Source organism: Trichosurus vulpecula, chromosome 9, assembly GCF_011100635.1.
Source record: "Trichosurus vulpecula isolate mTriVul1 chromosome 9, mTriVul1.pri, whole genome shotgun sequence".
Lineage (NCBI taxonomy): Eukaryota > Metazoa > Chordata > Mammalia > Diprotodontia > Phalangeridae > Trichosurus > Trichosurus vulpecula.
In genome coordinates, this window is record NC_050581.1 from 207,210,565 (window position 1) to 207,223,007 (window position 12,443).

General features: G+C 50.4%; 1 protein-coding gene across 2 annotated transcripts in view; it reads left to right on the forward strand.

The window, feature by feature from the left end:
- The first annotated feature begins 2,952 nt into the window (after positions 1–2,952).
- UBP1 (upstream binding protein 1) overlaps positions 2,953–12,443 on the forward strand; it is a 33,437-nt gene continuing 23,946 nt past the window's right edge. For both annotated transcript variants that reach the window (XM_036738108.1, XM_036738109.1), the window contains exons 1-2: positions 2,953–3,099; positions 8,675–8,826. In XM_036738108.1, coding sequence (XP_036594003.1) covers positions 2,987–3,099; positions 8,675–8,826 — 265 coding nt within the window. In that variant the 5' untranslated portion in view covers positions 2,953–2,986. The remainder of the gene's footprint in view (positions 3,100–8,674; positions 8,827–12,443) is intronic.

A 12,443-nucleotide genomic window follows, 5' to 3' on the forward strand; every position in this document is an offset into this window, starting at 1 on the left:
GACATTCTTTAAGTCGATGGTTAATAGCCCTCCCCCAGTCAGCTCTCTGCATTAAACATCTGTGATGAGTTTTCAGAGTTGAAATGCCACTAGTTTGTGTCTCTGAAGTAAGCAGTGAGCCCTGTCCCCTCTCCTCCAACCCATCCTGTGCCTTTGCACAAACAGTAAACAATCGGATTCAATTCAGTCCAAAAAATAGTGCTTATGAAGCACCTACTACGTGCCAGAGACACATAAAGACAAAATCCAAGTACTCAAGCTTCCAGGAGTTTGCTTGCCCCAAAGTAGGTGTATAGAAGGGGCAGCTAGGTGGTGTGGTAGATAGAGCCCCAGGCCTGGAGTCAGGCAGACCTGAGTTCAAATCCAGCTCAGATACTTCCTACCTGTGTAATCCTGAGCAAGTCACTTACCCTGTTTGCCTCAGTTTCCTCACCTGTAAAATGAGCTAGAGAAGGAAATGGCAAACCTTTCCAGTATCTCTGCCAAGAAAACCCCAAAGGAGGTCAGGAAGAGTTAAACACGCCTGAAAGTACCAAACAACAAAAAAGCACATAGAAAATAAATAAAATGAACGCATCAGAGGGATACCAGCTGAGGAGAGAGCGGGGTCAAGCTGGGCATGGAGGTGGCCCTGGGCAATGTTCTGAAGGAGCCTAGCCTGACCCTCCGAGGGGCAGAGGAGGAGGGACTGCCTGTCAGGGGCTGGCACCTGGACATAGGCTGGGTTGCCTGGGGGACAGCTGGCCAGCCAGTTTGTTGGAATTGAGAATGACTGTCCAGTGTGTAAAAGAGAGCCATGAAATGACTTGGTCTGCTCCAAAGGTCGACTTCTGCCCAGGTGGGCCCCAGATTGTTTGCCAGCCCTGCCCCCACAGCAGGGAGTGAGTGCTCTTTGTTGAAAGGTTCCCTTCTGAAGAAACTGAACATCGCTTCATGCTTCAGGTCCAGAAAACCTGAAAAACTGAATTTGGGGTCTGAAAAGCAATTGCCCCAATAGTCAGCAAGAGGGCAGTGACCCTTGGATGCCTGTCATCAGCCCTTGTCCTCACTCCATCGGTCAAGGACAAAAATCACGCTCTTTTCTACAATGTCCACAGCTTGTGTCTATGCTCCCTGGACCCCACTAGGGGCCTAGTGGTGCCCCCACCCAATCAGACTTAGCTCCCTTGCCCTTCCTTCCAACATCTTCTAGATCTGGGTAAGATGCTTGGTTTGAGGTGGTGACAGTGGGTGAGCACTCGCTAGCCACGCTGGGACGATCCAGCGGACTATGGAGAAGCCCCCAGAACACTAGAGGGGTGTGATCAGTGCATGTTGGTGGGGAGGGGTCCTGGCTGCAGCAGGAGGCTGCCTCCCTTTCAGATGGTGAGGACACACAGGGAGCAGCAAGAGGGCCAGAGCATCGTGTGCTCCAGGAAGAGGGGGAAGGAGGTGTAAGTAAGGTGGATTTTAGTGTGTGTAAAGAGGATTTTTGTTATTATTTTAGAGTTCAGTTTCCCAGGCACCATGGCCATAACAATCTCTATTTCCCAGACTCTCGGTTTAAAACAGCCTTATATAATGATAAATAATATAAACATGTGTGCTGAAACTGTAAACATCCATGGCGACTGTGCAGTGAGATACAGGGATAAGGTGATGTAAGCTTGTGAGGCTGTGCTGGCAATATACCTCATTAAGCCAGTCCAAGCTGTCTGAGCAGATCCAGGGTGCCCCTGTGCCAGCAGGCCTCCTGAGCTGCACGATCCGTCTTGCTGGAAGGATTCTCCCTGGAGAAGATCCCTGAAGCTTCCCGTGCAGTCGGCGAGTCCTTGGCCCAGTCACTTTCTTCCTCTGGACGGGCCTCGCCTGGCTCTCACTCCAGGACGCAGGGTTAACATGAGTTGGTGGGTGACCTCTGTCTACCGCTTGCCCCCTCTGCTTCTATTTAGCCTGTTTGAGGGGCTTGCTTCCTGTTTGTACAGCATCTCCCCCTCCAGGGCAAGAATGGTCTTTGGCCTTTTTGTGTATCCGGAGCACTTAATACAGGGCAGGCACACAGTAGGGGCTTAATAAATGCTTATTGCTGCATTCCAGCTCCCAGGGCATCCATCAAGTCCAAGCCCACTCAGGTGACAGAGGGGGAAATTGAGGCCCGGGCAGGGTGGGGACCCAGCCAGGTATTCACTGGCAGCACGAGCTGGGGGGAGGGGGCGGAGGAAGCCCTACTCTTCCTGCTCCCTGGCCCAACACCACCCAACGGCCCGTGCCCAGGCCTCGAGGCAGAGCCTCATTGGCCACAGAGGGGAGGGGTAGGGGGGACCCCCACCACCTAGGCAGGCACGTGCACCCATTTCCGCCTTCCCGCCCGTAAGAGGAAACTTCAAGACTCACCCCACCCCACCCCCTCCGCGCGATTCTTATTGGTGCGTTTTTCTGTCAATCCATGGGAGGGGACGGGAGGGGGGGGGGTGGGAGTCGGTCGGACTCTGTTTCCGGTTTGTCTTCGCCCGGGTCACTGACCGAGTCTGGGAACGATCTATCTGCATGTGGAGGGGGAGCCCCGTGAGGCGCCGCCCCACCCCCCAGCCAGCGCTGAGCCCTCTGCGCTTGCGCGCATTAGGGGAGGTGGGCGGGGCGAACGAGGGGCGCACACAGGCGGAAGCGGAAGCGGTGGTGGCAGCGGTGTCTGTGTGTGGCTGTGGTGGCTGTGGCGGCTGCGGGAGCCAGGGGGCGCGGGGCTGAGGGCTGAGGCGGCCGGCGCCCCGCACAGGGGCCCCGCGATGCGCGCGGCGGGCCGAGCCTGGCCCAGGGCCGGCGGCTGGGCCGGGGGCGGGCGGGCCGGGGCCGGGCGGGCGGCATGAGCCAGGCTTCGGCTTGCGGGCTGGGGGCGTCTCTGCCGCCTTGCTCGAGCCTCGGCCTCGGCCTCGGCTCAGGCCCGGGCCCCGCCCCGCCCTGCTGACCACCCCCCGCCCCCGCCCCTGTCGCCGCCGCCGCCGCCGCCGCCATGGCCTGGGTGCTAAAGATGGATGAGGCCCTGGAGGCGGGTCTGGTGCAAGACTTCGACGCCAGCCTCTCGGGCATCGGGCAAGAGCTGGGCGCCGGCGCCTACAGCATGAGGTGCGGCCTGGGCCGCGGGGCGGGGTGGGGCCTTGGGGGCGGGGCCAGGCCGGGCCTGGCTGGGAAGGGTAGCGCCCGCGCCTACAGGTGTGGAAACTGAGGCCGGCCGGGGGAGATCGCGGACCCCAGCTCCCGCCCGGTCTTGGGCCCCTCGGCTGCCGGATGGGCCGGAGGTCAAGGGAAGGCGGGAGCCGGATCCTGCGAGGCCGCGGCTCTACGTCTCGGCGGGCGGGCGTTTCGGGCCTGAAACTCCCCTGGCCTCAGCCCAGTTGTATTATCTTGGTTATTGCGGATCGCGGAGCCTGCGGCTTCCTGGCAGCCCGGGCCTGGGTCGGCAGAGCCCGGGGTCTCCGCCTTGTCCCTGCGGGCGGATGTTCGTCATGCCCGGCACTCTTGTCGGAGACGAGACCCTTCCCCTTGACGAACGAGTGTTTTGACCGCCGCCGCCGCGGACCCTCGAAGTGGTCCGTTCCCGGGATCCCCGGGATCAGCCGCCGCGTGTCTCAGAGCTGGCTCCGTGGGGGGTGGGGTGGGGTGGGGGGAACCCTTCTTCTGCCGCCGCCGCCTCCTCCGCTGCGCTGCGTTATCGCCTTCTCGGCCCGATACCCCCCAACTGGCGCCCCCTCCCCCACTGATGCCCCCCCCACCGTGGCTGGTGTTGGATGGACCGGAAGACGCCCAGACCCGAGGGGGGGGCCCAATCTGGGCTGGGGGCGCTGCGCAGGGAAGCGGATGCAGATGGATGCAAAGACGGGGATGTGCGGCCGCCGGGCCGTGGGCCTGAAATGCGGACCCGGAATGAAGGCGAGAAGAGAGAAAAGACCCTCCTCCCTGCCTCCGGCTTTATTGTTGCGCTGCGGCAAATGGCCATCTTGGAAAGCAAATGTGTCTCACCCCAACATTGATCACGTTTAAAATGAAGCCAAAGCGAAAGACCAGCCCCCAGTGATAGGGATCCGCATAGCTTTGTCTCTATCACATCTTTGCATTGATCGCCCCTCCCTCGGCCCCTCTTGGCGGCTCCTTCCCTTCTGCCTCCAGAGGAGCCCAGAAATTCTGGCTTGATCCTCCATCCCCACCCCCTGTGCTTTTCCGCCCAAATGCCTCCAAGGGGCCATTTACAGTAGGTCCCCCCACTCTCTGTCCTTAACCCTTTATAATCCGGCTTCCACCAGAGCTGCACTCCCCGAAGTGCCCAGTGAGCTCCTAGTGGTCAGATCCAATGGCTTCCTTCCTTGACGCTTTCTCGTCTCTAGGTTTTCTGGACACCCCAGTTCTCTTACCCCTCTGATGGCCCCCCTGTCGTCTTTTTTGCCGGACCTTTCTCCTGGCCCCTCAGGTCCTGTCCTGACTGCCCTCCCTCCCTTGGGTGATCTCAGCAGCTCCCGTGTATTTAATTACCATCTCTGTGCTGGTGATTCCCAGAATGATCTATTTTGCCCACGCCTTGGCTTCTCAATATCCTTCTTCCCTCAATCCCCCACCCCCACCTTTCCTGTTACTTCATCCTGATCCCCCAGGTACCCAGCTTAGGAATCCTGGGCTCCTCACTCCCCCCTCCAGTATTCAAGCTCTTTGACATCATCTCTCCTCTCTCTCACACAGGCACGCACACACAAACATGCACACACACAGGCTTGCCCCTTCCATGCAGACCCTCACCATGTCAGCCTGGACTGTGGCAATGGTTGCCTAGCTGCTGGGTAAAGTGCCCATCTGACCATACCCCCCCCTTTCTTCCCCATCATTAAATTCCAGTGGCACCCCACCACTTCCGGGATCAAATATAAAGCCCACTGCTTGAATTCAAAGCCCACCACAACCTTTCATCCAGTGAACTGGCCTCCTGGCTGTCCCACACACAAGACCCCCGCCCTTTGTGAACTCCCTGAAGACAAGGGAGTGTCTGGCACGTAGGAAGCGCTTAAATGTTTATTGGCTGATTGGCTTCCTTTTAAGCCAATAATAAATCATTTTAATGATTACTATTTTGTAATACAGTTGAGATGTGATTTGGATAGATCCTTCTGACTTTTTTCCATAATTACCCTTTAAAATTCTTGACCTTTGTTCCTCCATGTGAATTTTGTTTTGATTGGTTTCTAGCTCTAAAATATTCTTTTGGGAGTTTGATTGGTAGAGCAATTGTTTGGGTTGTCCTGTCATTTTATTATGTGAATGTCTAAAAAGTCTGCAATTTTTAGCTCTTAAATCTCATGGTTTAATACTGCACCAAAACTTTTGGGACGTTATATACTGCCTTGCTCTATTACCGCCTAGAGCATTTATTGTTTCTCAGATTATTTAGGTCTGTTTCTGTATGTATTGTCTTATAGTTAAATTCAAATTCATAGTCTCTTCATAGGATCTTTGAAGATACGCCCAAGTATTTTCTACCTTTTGGAATTTTTTTTAAATATTTAAATTTTTTGCTCAGTTACCTGTAAACAAAATTTTTTTCATTTTTTTAAATTTTGAGGTCTAAATTCCAAAGTTTGATACAGATTATTATGACTAGGCATCATTTTCATATTAACCATGTTGCAAAAGAAAACATAGCCCCCCCCGACCCCCAAATCAAGAATAGTAAAGTTTAGAAAATATGCTCAATGTGCGTTTAGATTCCATCAGTCCTTTCTCTGGAGGTGGATAACATTTTTCATCATATGTTTTAGAGTGATTTTGAAGGGAATTTCTCTTTCTGTGTCTTCATACTGGGTTTTGTTGATTATATGGAGAAATGCTGACATATATGGATTTGTTTCATATCTCTCAACTTTAAGTTAATAATTATTATAATTAAAATAGTAATTTTTAGTTGACTCTCTAGGGTTCTCTAAGAATGCCTTAGGATGTACTTAGGACAGCGCATAGAATGCAGGACCTGGGTTCAGGAAGACTGATCTTCCTGAGTTCAAATCCAGCCTCAGACACTTCCTAGCTGTGTGACCCCTGGGCAAGCCACTTAACCCTGTTTGCCTCAGTTTCCTCACCTGTAAAATAAGTTGGAGAAGGAAAAGGCAACCTAGTTAGATTCTGGTTAGTTAGGTTCTTTTGAAAAACTTTTCCTAATTTTATTGATCAATAGTCTTTTTGCTTTTAATTTTTTTAATCTCCTTAATTTTCAGAATTTCTGTTACTCAGTTGGGGATTTTTTATTTGCTCAATTTTTTTAAAGTTGTGAAGTTAATTCGTTACTTTGTTCATCTCTTGTACCGATGAAAGTATTTAGAGATATAATTTCCCTTCAGAAGTGCTTTAGGTATATCCCATAAGGCTTGGCAAATTGTCTCATTGCTGTCATTTTCAGTTATTTATGTAATTTGTTTTTTGATCTACAGGGTCTTTAGAATTGTTATTTATTCTCTAATTTCTTTTGGATCCTTTCTTTAAAATGCTTTTATTGCAATACAATCAGTAAATGATGTGCTTAGTATGTCTGCTTTCTTATATTTTTTTGGTGAGGTCTTTATCGTCTAATACAAGGTTATTTTTTGTAAAAATGCATTTAGGGTTAGTTATATGTAAATTCCTTTCTGTTCTCATTCAGTGATCTCCAGAGCTCTGTCATCTCATTTTTTAAAGTTCTGTTCAGGTTTTTAAGTTCTTCCTTGTTCATCTTTTGGTTGGGTTTCTCTGGATCTGAAAAGCATATGTTAAGATCTCCTACTATTACTAGTTGTACTATCTGTTTCTCCAGTTTTGTTAGCTTTTCTTATTGGTAGTTAAATGCTTTTTTATTAGGTGCCTTTATCTTTAATAGTGCGTTTGAGTAGTCACAATGCTCTACTGCCCAGAGGAGGAAATTTAAAGATTAACTTGGGTTGACGTTCATCCCTTTTTACCAGCTTTATTCTGCTTGCAGAACCCATCCTCTACTTCCTTCCTCCTAGGAGTGCGGTATGTAATCCATTCCTGCTTTGCTTTGGCTCCTGTGTCTATGGATTCTTTACATCAGATGCTTTTTACTATCATTCTGATTCCTAGATTTCCACAGGGCAAGGATATCTGGCTGGGTCACCCACCTGGAACAAAACACTGGAAGCTTCCAGAAGATGGCCCCAAAGGGTCTGATAGCCACAGTCCCCACCCATCGGAGAGAGTTTTGGACACTAAGCAGGAAGGTCATGGGGTGGGGAGGTGACAGGGAGGCTGGTGGCTGTCACATGGAGGCGGCTTTTTACATAAGGCCAGTCGCATACAGCAGCAGTCGATAAGAAGACAAGGTTGGCCGGGGCTACTTTCTTCAAATGGAGGTTCTGGGAAGATCCAGCCTATCGGAGGTAGAGGCCACAGGCAAGGAGGGAACTTCCAGAGTGCGTAGGTCAGAGGTGGCATGAGCTTCTAGTCGAGAGTCCAGTGGAGGGGAGTCAGGAATGATGGGTAAGGAGCCCAGCAGAAATAGCACATCCAGTGAAAGGCACTCAAGGCAGGTCATAACTGTTAGCAGGATAGTGGGGAAAATCGTGGATTCGGAATTGAAGGACCTGGGTTTGAATACTCTCAGGGCCACTTATTCATGATAATAGCTAACATTTACATAGGGGGCAGCTAAATGTTTCAGTGGTTAGAGCATTGGGCCTGGAGTCAGGAAGACCTGACTTCAAATCCAGTCTCAAATACTTACTAGCTGTGTGACCCAGGATAAGCCACTTAACCCTGTTTGCCTTAGTCCACTGAAGAAAGAAATGGCAAACCACTCCAGTATCTTTGCCAAGAAAACCGCATAGATGGGGTCAGGAAGAGTCAGACAAAACTAAACAACAAAACCAACGTTTATCTAACCCTTACTATGTGCCAAGTGCTGTGCTAAGCACTTTACAGTTATCTCCTTTTGTCCTCATTTGCTAGCCCTGGGAGGCAGATCCCCATTTTACAGTTGAGGGAACTGAGGCAAACAGGAGTTAACTGACGTGTCCAGTGTCACATAGCCATAGGTATCTGAACTCACATCTTCTGTGGTGCCCCCTGGCTGCCCCATTATTTTCTGCAGCAGTAAGTAGTATTGAGCCTTGGTTCCCTTCACTTTAAAATGAGGCAGTTGGACGTTACTGTCCCCTACAGCTTTTAGTCTGTGGTCCCATGTAAGATTTCTGTGCACTTAGGCTGCCACAACTGCTTACAGGCTCATTACTTAACAAAAACAAAGGGGGGAAATGTTTCAGAGAGACCTTACCTGTCATTCTGTCTGCATTAAGACTTCGACCTGGATGCCCTCCATCCCTGGCCAAGGGCTAGTTAATCATTCCTGCATCTCAAATCCTTCTCTTGCTTTCTGACAAATTTGGTGCCTTTGTCTTCTGAAAGCCGTGTCTCCTGGCAGCAGCGCTGAGGAAAACCCCGTTGGTGTTTGTAAGGCTCGGGGATTCCTGGTGGGGGTCTTTGTGACTCCTGCATGTGTCCCTTCCTCATCTCTCAAGTTGGATCACTAGTTGTGTATTTGTTTCACATGGTCCCTTGGTAATAACCATTTCTGCTCTAAGTCTCCCTTTGTTCATCATTTCTGAGCTCACTGTGTTCAAAATTCCAAGACCCAATTTAATGTTGTTGATAAGTAAAATTCTTTTGTTTTTAGTGATGTGCTGGCCCTACCCATTTTCAAGGAGGAAGACGCTGTCCTTCCCTTGGATGGTGATCCCAAACAACCACCCTTTCAGTACATCCTGTGTGCTGCGACATCCCCTGCAGTCAGACTGCACGATGAAAGCCTCACTTACCTGAACCAAGGTGAGAGAGGCCTGTGGGGAGGAGGTGGGATGGGGCAGCCCAGCTTGGCACCCTTTGGCGGTGTGGGTGTGGGTTGGGGCAGCTGGATGAACCTTGGGGAAAGGAGGGGGGTGGGGTGGATCAGCTGGGTGTTCCTTGGCAGGGAGGAGAGTACCTTTTTTTGGTTTGGTTGGTAACAATGCTTGCTTTTTTAGAAATTATCCTATATGGGCCTTGAGAAAAGCTTTTCTTGGCTTTTAAGCAAGTTTTTGTTGATGTCGTTTTTTTTTAACATCACCATAAGTTCCCTGTTAACTGCTCTGTGTAAAAAATAGAATTCTTTAAAGAACAAAACAAATGAGCATAACTGACTTGTCAGTCCTAAAAGACTGCAGATAAGGGCAGCCCTCATGGACTTCCTGCCTCACCAGCTCTTTGTTCTTAATCATTCCATGCATTTTTTTCTTGGTGCGTTCTGTTCTTGGTGTGGTGCTTCTCATTGGCCTTGCTGTAGTTACTGTCTGTTGTTTCCTTCACTCTGCATCCCTTCACGGAGCCCCTCCAAGCTTCTATGTCTTCGTCATAGTGGTTGTTTCTTACAGCCCACCACGGTTTGTTTAATCATGCCCTGATTGGTGGGCCTCTATGGTGCTCCCAGTACTTGTCCACCTTTGCATAAAAAGGGCTACTCTGAATATTTTGGTGTCTTTGAGGACTTTCTTCTCTGTGGCCTCTTTTGGGTATGTGTCTGGCAGTAGAATCTCTGGTTGTGAAGGTATGGATGTGTTAGTTTATTTGCATATTCCCAAACAGCTTTCTACAGTGGTCATACAGATCTGCAGCTCCACCAACAATGCATAAGCATGCCTGACTCCTCACAACCCTCTGCCGTTAACTCATCCCACCTTTTGTCACCTGGGCTGGTTTGTGGGGTGTGAGGTGAAGGATGCCTCAGGAGTGGTTTGGGGTCATCAGTAGTGTGCATTTGTGTCCTCATGTTCCTGTCATTTGGCGCCTTCTGTCTTGGGGAAGGGCTCTCAGACGAGGCCTCAATGCGCTTGGCCTTGTTTAGCCTGGTGAATGGTTGCACTCTCAGCCTAGGAGTGCATGCCTGGGAATTGGGTGGGATTGGAAGTGTTTCATCCTCTGAGAAGTCACTGGAAACCCAAAAAGAGGTTGACCACAATGGTCGATGTGAGAAGGGAGGTGTGTGTGGTAGGGAGCAACTGCCTGATGCAGGAAGAGCTTTCTAGGAGACAGGCTGTGGAGGGCATCGACCAGGTGATCTCGCAGCATTGGGGGCTCTTCTCCAGACTCTTGCCACGATATTTGGAGGTGATTTTTGCTTCTGCCTTGCCCACTTCAGAGGAGTTTCCTCATGGTTTGTGATGAGTCAGAAGCATCTCGACCTGACCAGAAGCTTCTGTTGGATTTGTACCAGAGTCATAGGACATCTTGGGATCAGCATGATCTTAAATGGAACTCCAGAAACCTGGATTAGGTACACCCAGGGCACCATCCAGTCATTGTGCTGGCCATGCCAAGACAGAGTAACACGTAAAGCAATCCCTGTTCTCATTGACCTTCCTTTGTCCTGGAACATTAGCCATTATCCTCAGAGAAGGGGAGGGGAGGGCTCTAGATGGAGAGTCCTGAAAATGATTCAGCAAGGAAGAGGTAGATGTAGAGCTGGGCCTTCCAGGAAGAGAGGGGAGCTCAGGGTCATGGGCCAGAGGCAAAGGAGAGATCTGTAGGCCGAAGGTATGGTGGAGTGGAATAGGCCTAAGATGAAAGGGGGGCCTTTAGTGCCAGGCTTTTTTTCTTTGAAGGTTGAGGTGCAAATCTGTTGTGGTGGGTAGGTATTGGGGCACTCTTAGGAGGTTATTCCAGGTGTCCACATGAGAGGCCATGTGGGCTTCCCTTAGGCTTGTGACTACGTGAGCAAAGAGCAGGATAGCAAGGTGCAAGAAAGAACACTGGAGCTTGTATTTTAGCCTGTCTTTAACATGTAGGCCTCTGACTTTGGAGCCATGTTGGAAAAAACCCTTAATTTAAGAATGGAAAAGACTGCAGATCCTAACTTGGTAGAGTCCATTAATGATGAAATGCAAAGGTGGTCTGCCTCACTTCTGATGTCTGTCGTCTCAATTCTTTTTTCATCTTGCCCATGTAGGGGATGTGTACCTGCTGCTTAGTCCATCCTTGGTTGACACATGATGCAGAGGGTGCACCAGGCTCTTACTTGGGGTTACAAGAAGTGCGGGTCCATGGAGGTCTGGGAGGACCTCCTGGTCAGATCAGTGAGGGAGAGGCAAAGCCTGAGGTGCTTAGCCTTTCCATGAGGTTCACGTGGACTCAGGATATAGCCAACTCCCCCTGCATTTTCTAGGGCAGGAAACTGAGCTGTGCACAATAGGGCTTTTACAGGAAGCTGGGGCTCTTGGTGTGTTAATCTTCATGCCCTGGTTCCCAAGTTTGCTAGTCCATCAGATCACATTTTTATGGATTATTTTTAATTTTTTTCTTGAATGTTACTCTCCCCCAAGTTGCCTTGTGCCTGGGGGCAGGGGGAGCACCCACGTGTCCCTGAGCCTGAGTTTCCATTCCGTTTGTGGCCTTAGCCAGCACCCCACCCTCTTTCTGTGTCTGACAGCCTCATGCCCTCATTTCCATCCTGAGCCGGAAACACCCAGGGATGATGATGATGATGACCTACTGGACTCATTTGTCAGTGATTTAATAGACTCCTACCCTGCCATAGCCTCCTGACAATCATTGTCCAAATCCTGCTCCCTGGCATCCCCCCAGACCTCCCCAACCCTTCCACTGGGCTCCTAGATAACAAATTGGCAACAGACAAACCTTAACCCTTCTTGCTAATAACCCTGGCCCCTCTTGGTGCCCAACTCATCTCTGCACTGCCCTTCACTTCAGTCCTTTATGCTGCCTTCTTTTGGCTGAGCCTCCAGCCTTGGAGGATTCCCACCATCCATTGACTGCCTTGGCTTCCGTTTCCTTTGCTGCTGAAGCATGTCACAAGACTGTATCTGGTGCTTAGCACAGGGCCTGGCACTTAGTAGGGGCTTAGTCAAAGCTTGTGGACTTGCTCTAGGCTCTTCATCAGGTAAGTTTTGCTTTTTCCAATAGCCTATGGTTTACATGAAGTTTTCATGGTCAGGGACAGTGCTTTCCCTCAGCATATTAGGAAAGAGAGACTGTCTCTGCATCTGCTCCACCCCTAACTTAGGTGATCTTTGTGAGGTGCTGTGATCCCCACTCTGCTGGTGAACCCTTTGGGACTTAGTTTGGTAGTAGAGTCGAGCAGTGGCCCGTGCTCCAGCCCTTTGCTGCTTGGTAGGAATAGCTAGCCCCCTCAGGTGCCCACACTGGGCGAGGGGTCCAGATTTGGGGTTGCTTTATTAGCGTTCAGTTCTGGTGGAGGAAGGCTTGGTGTTGATAACCAGGAAACAAAGGACTGGGCTGTTTTATTCTGTTGGATCAGTCTTATTTGGAAAGAGACAGACAGACAACAGAACACTGGTGTGCAGCTGAGAACAAGTTCACGTGTGGTGAGAGGCTGGTGTTGGAAGGACTGTGATCAGCTGATGAGTATCCTGAAGAGGGCAGCCAGGGTGGAG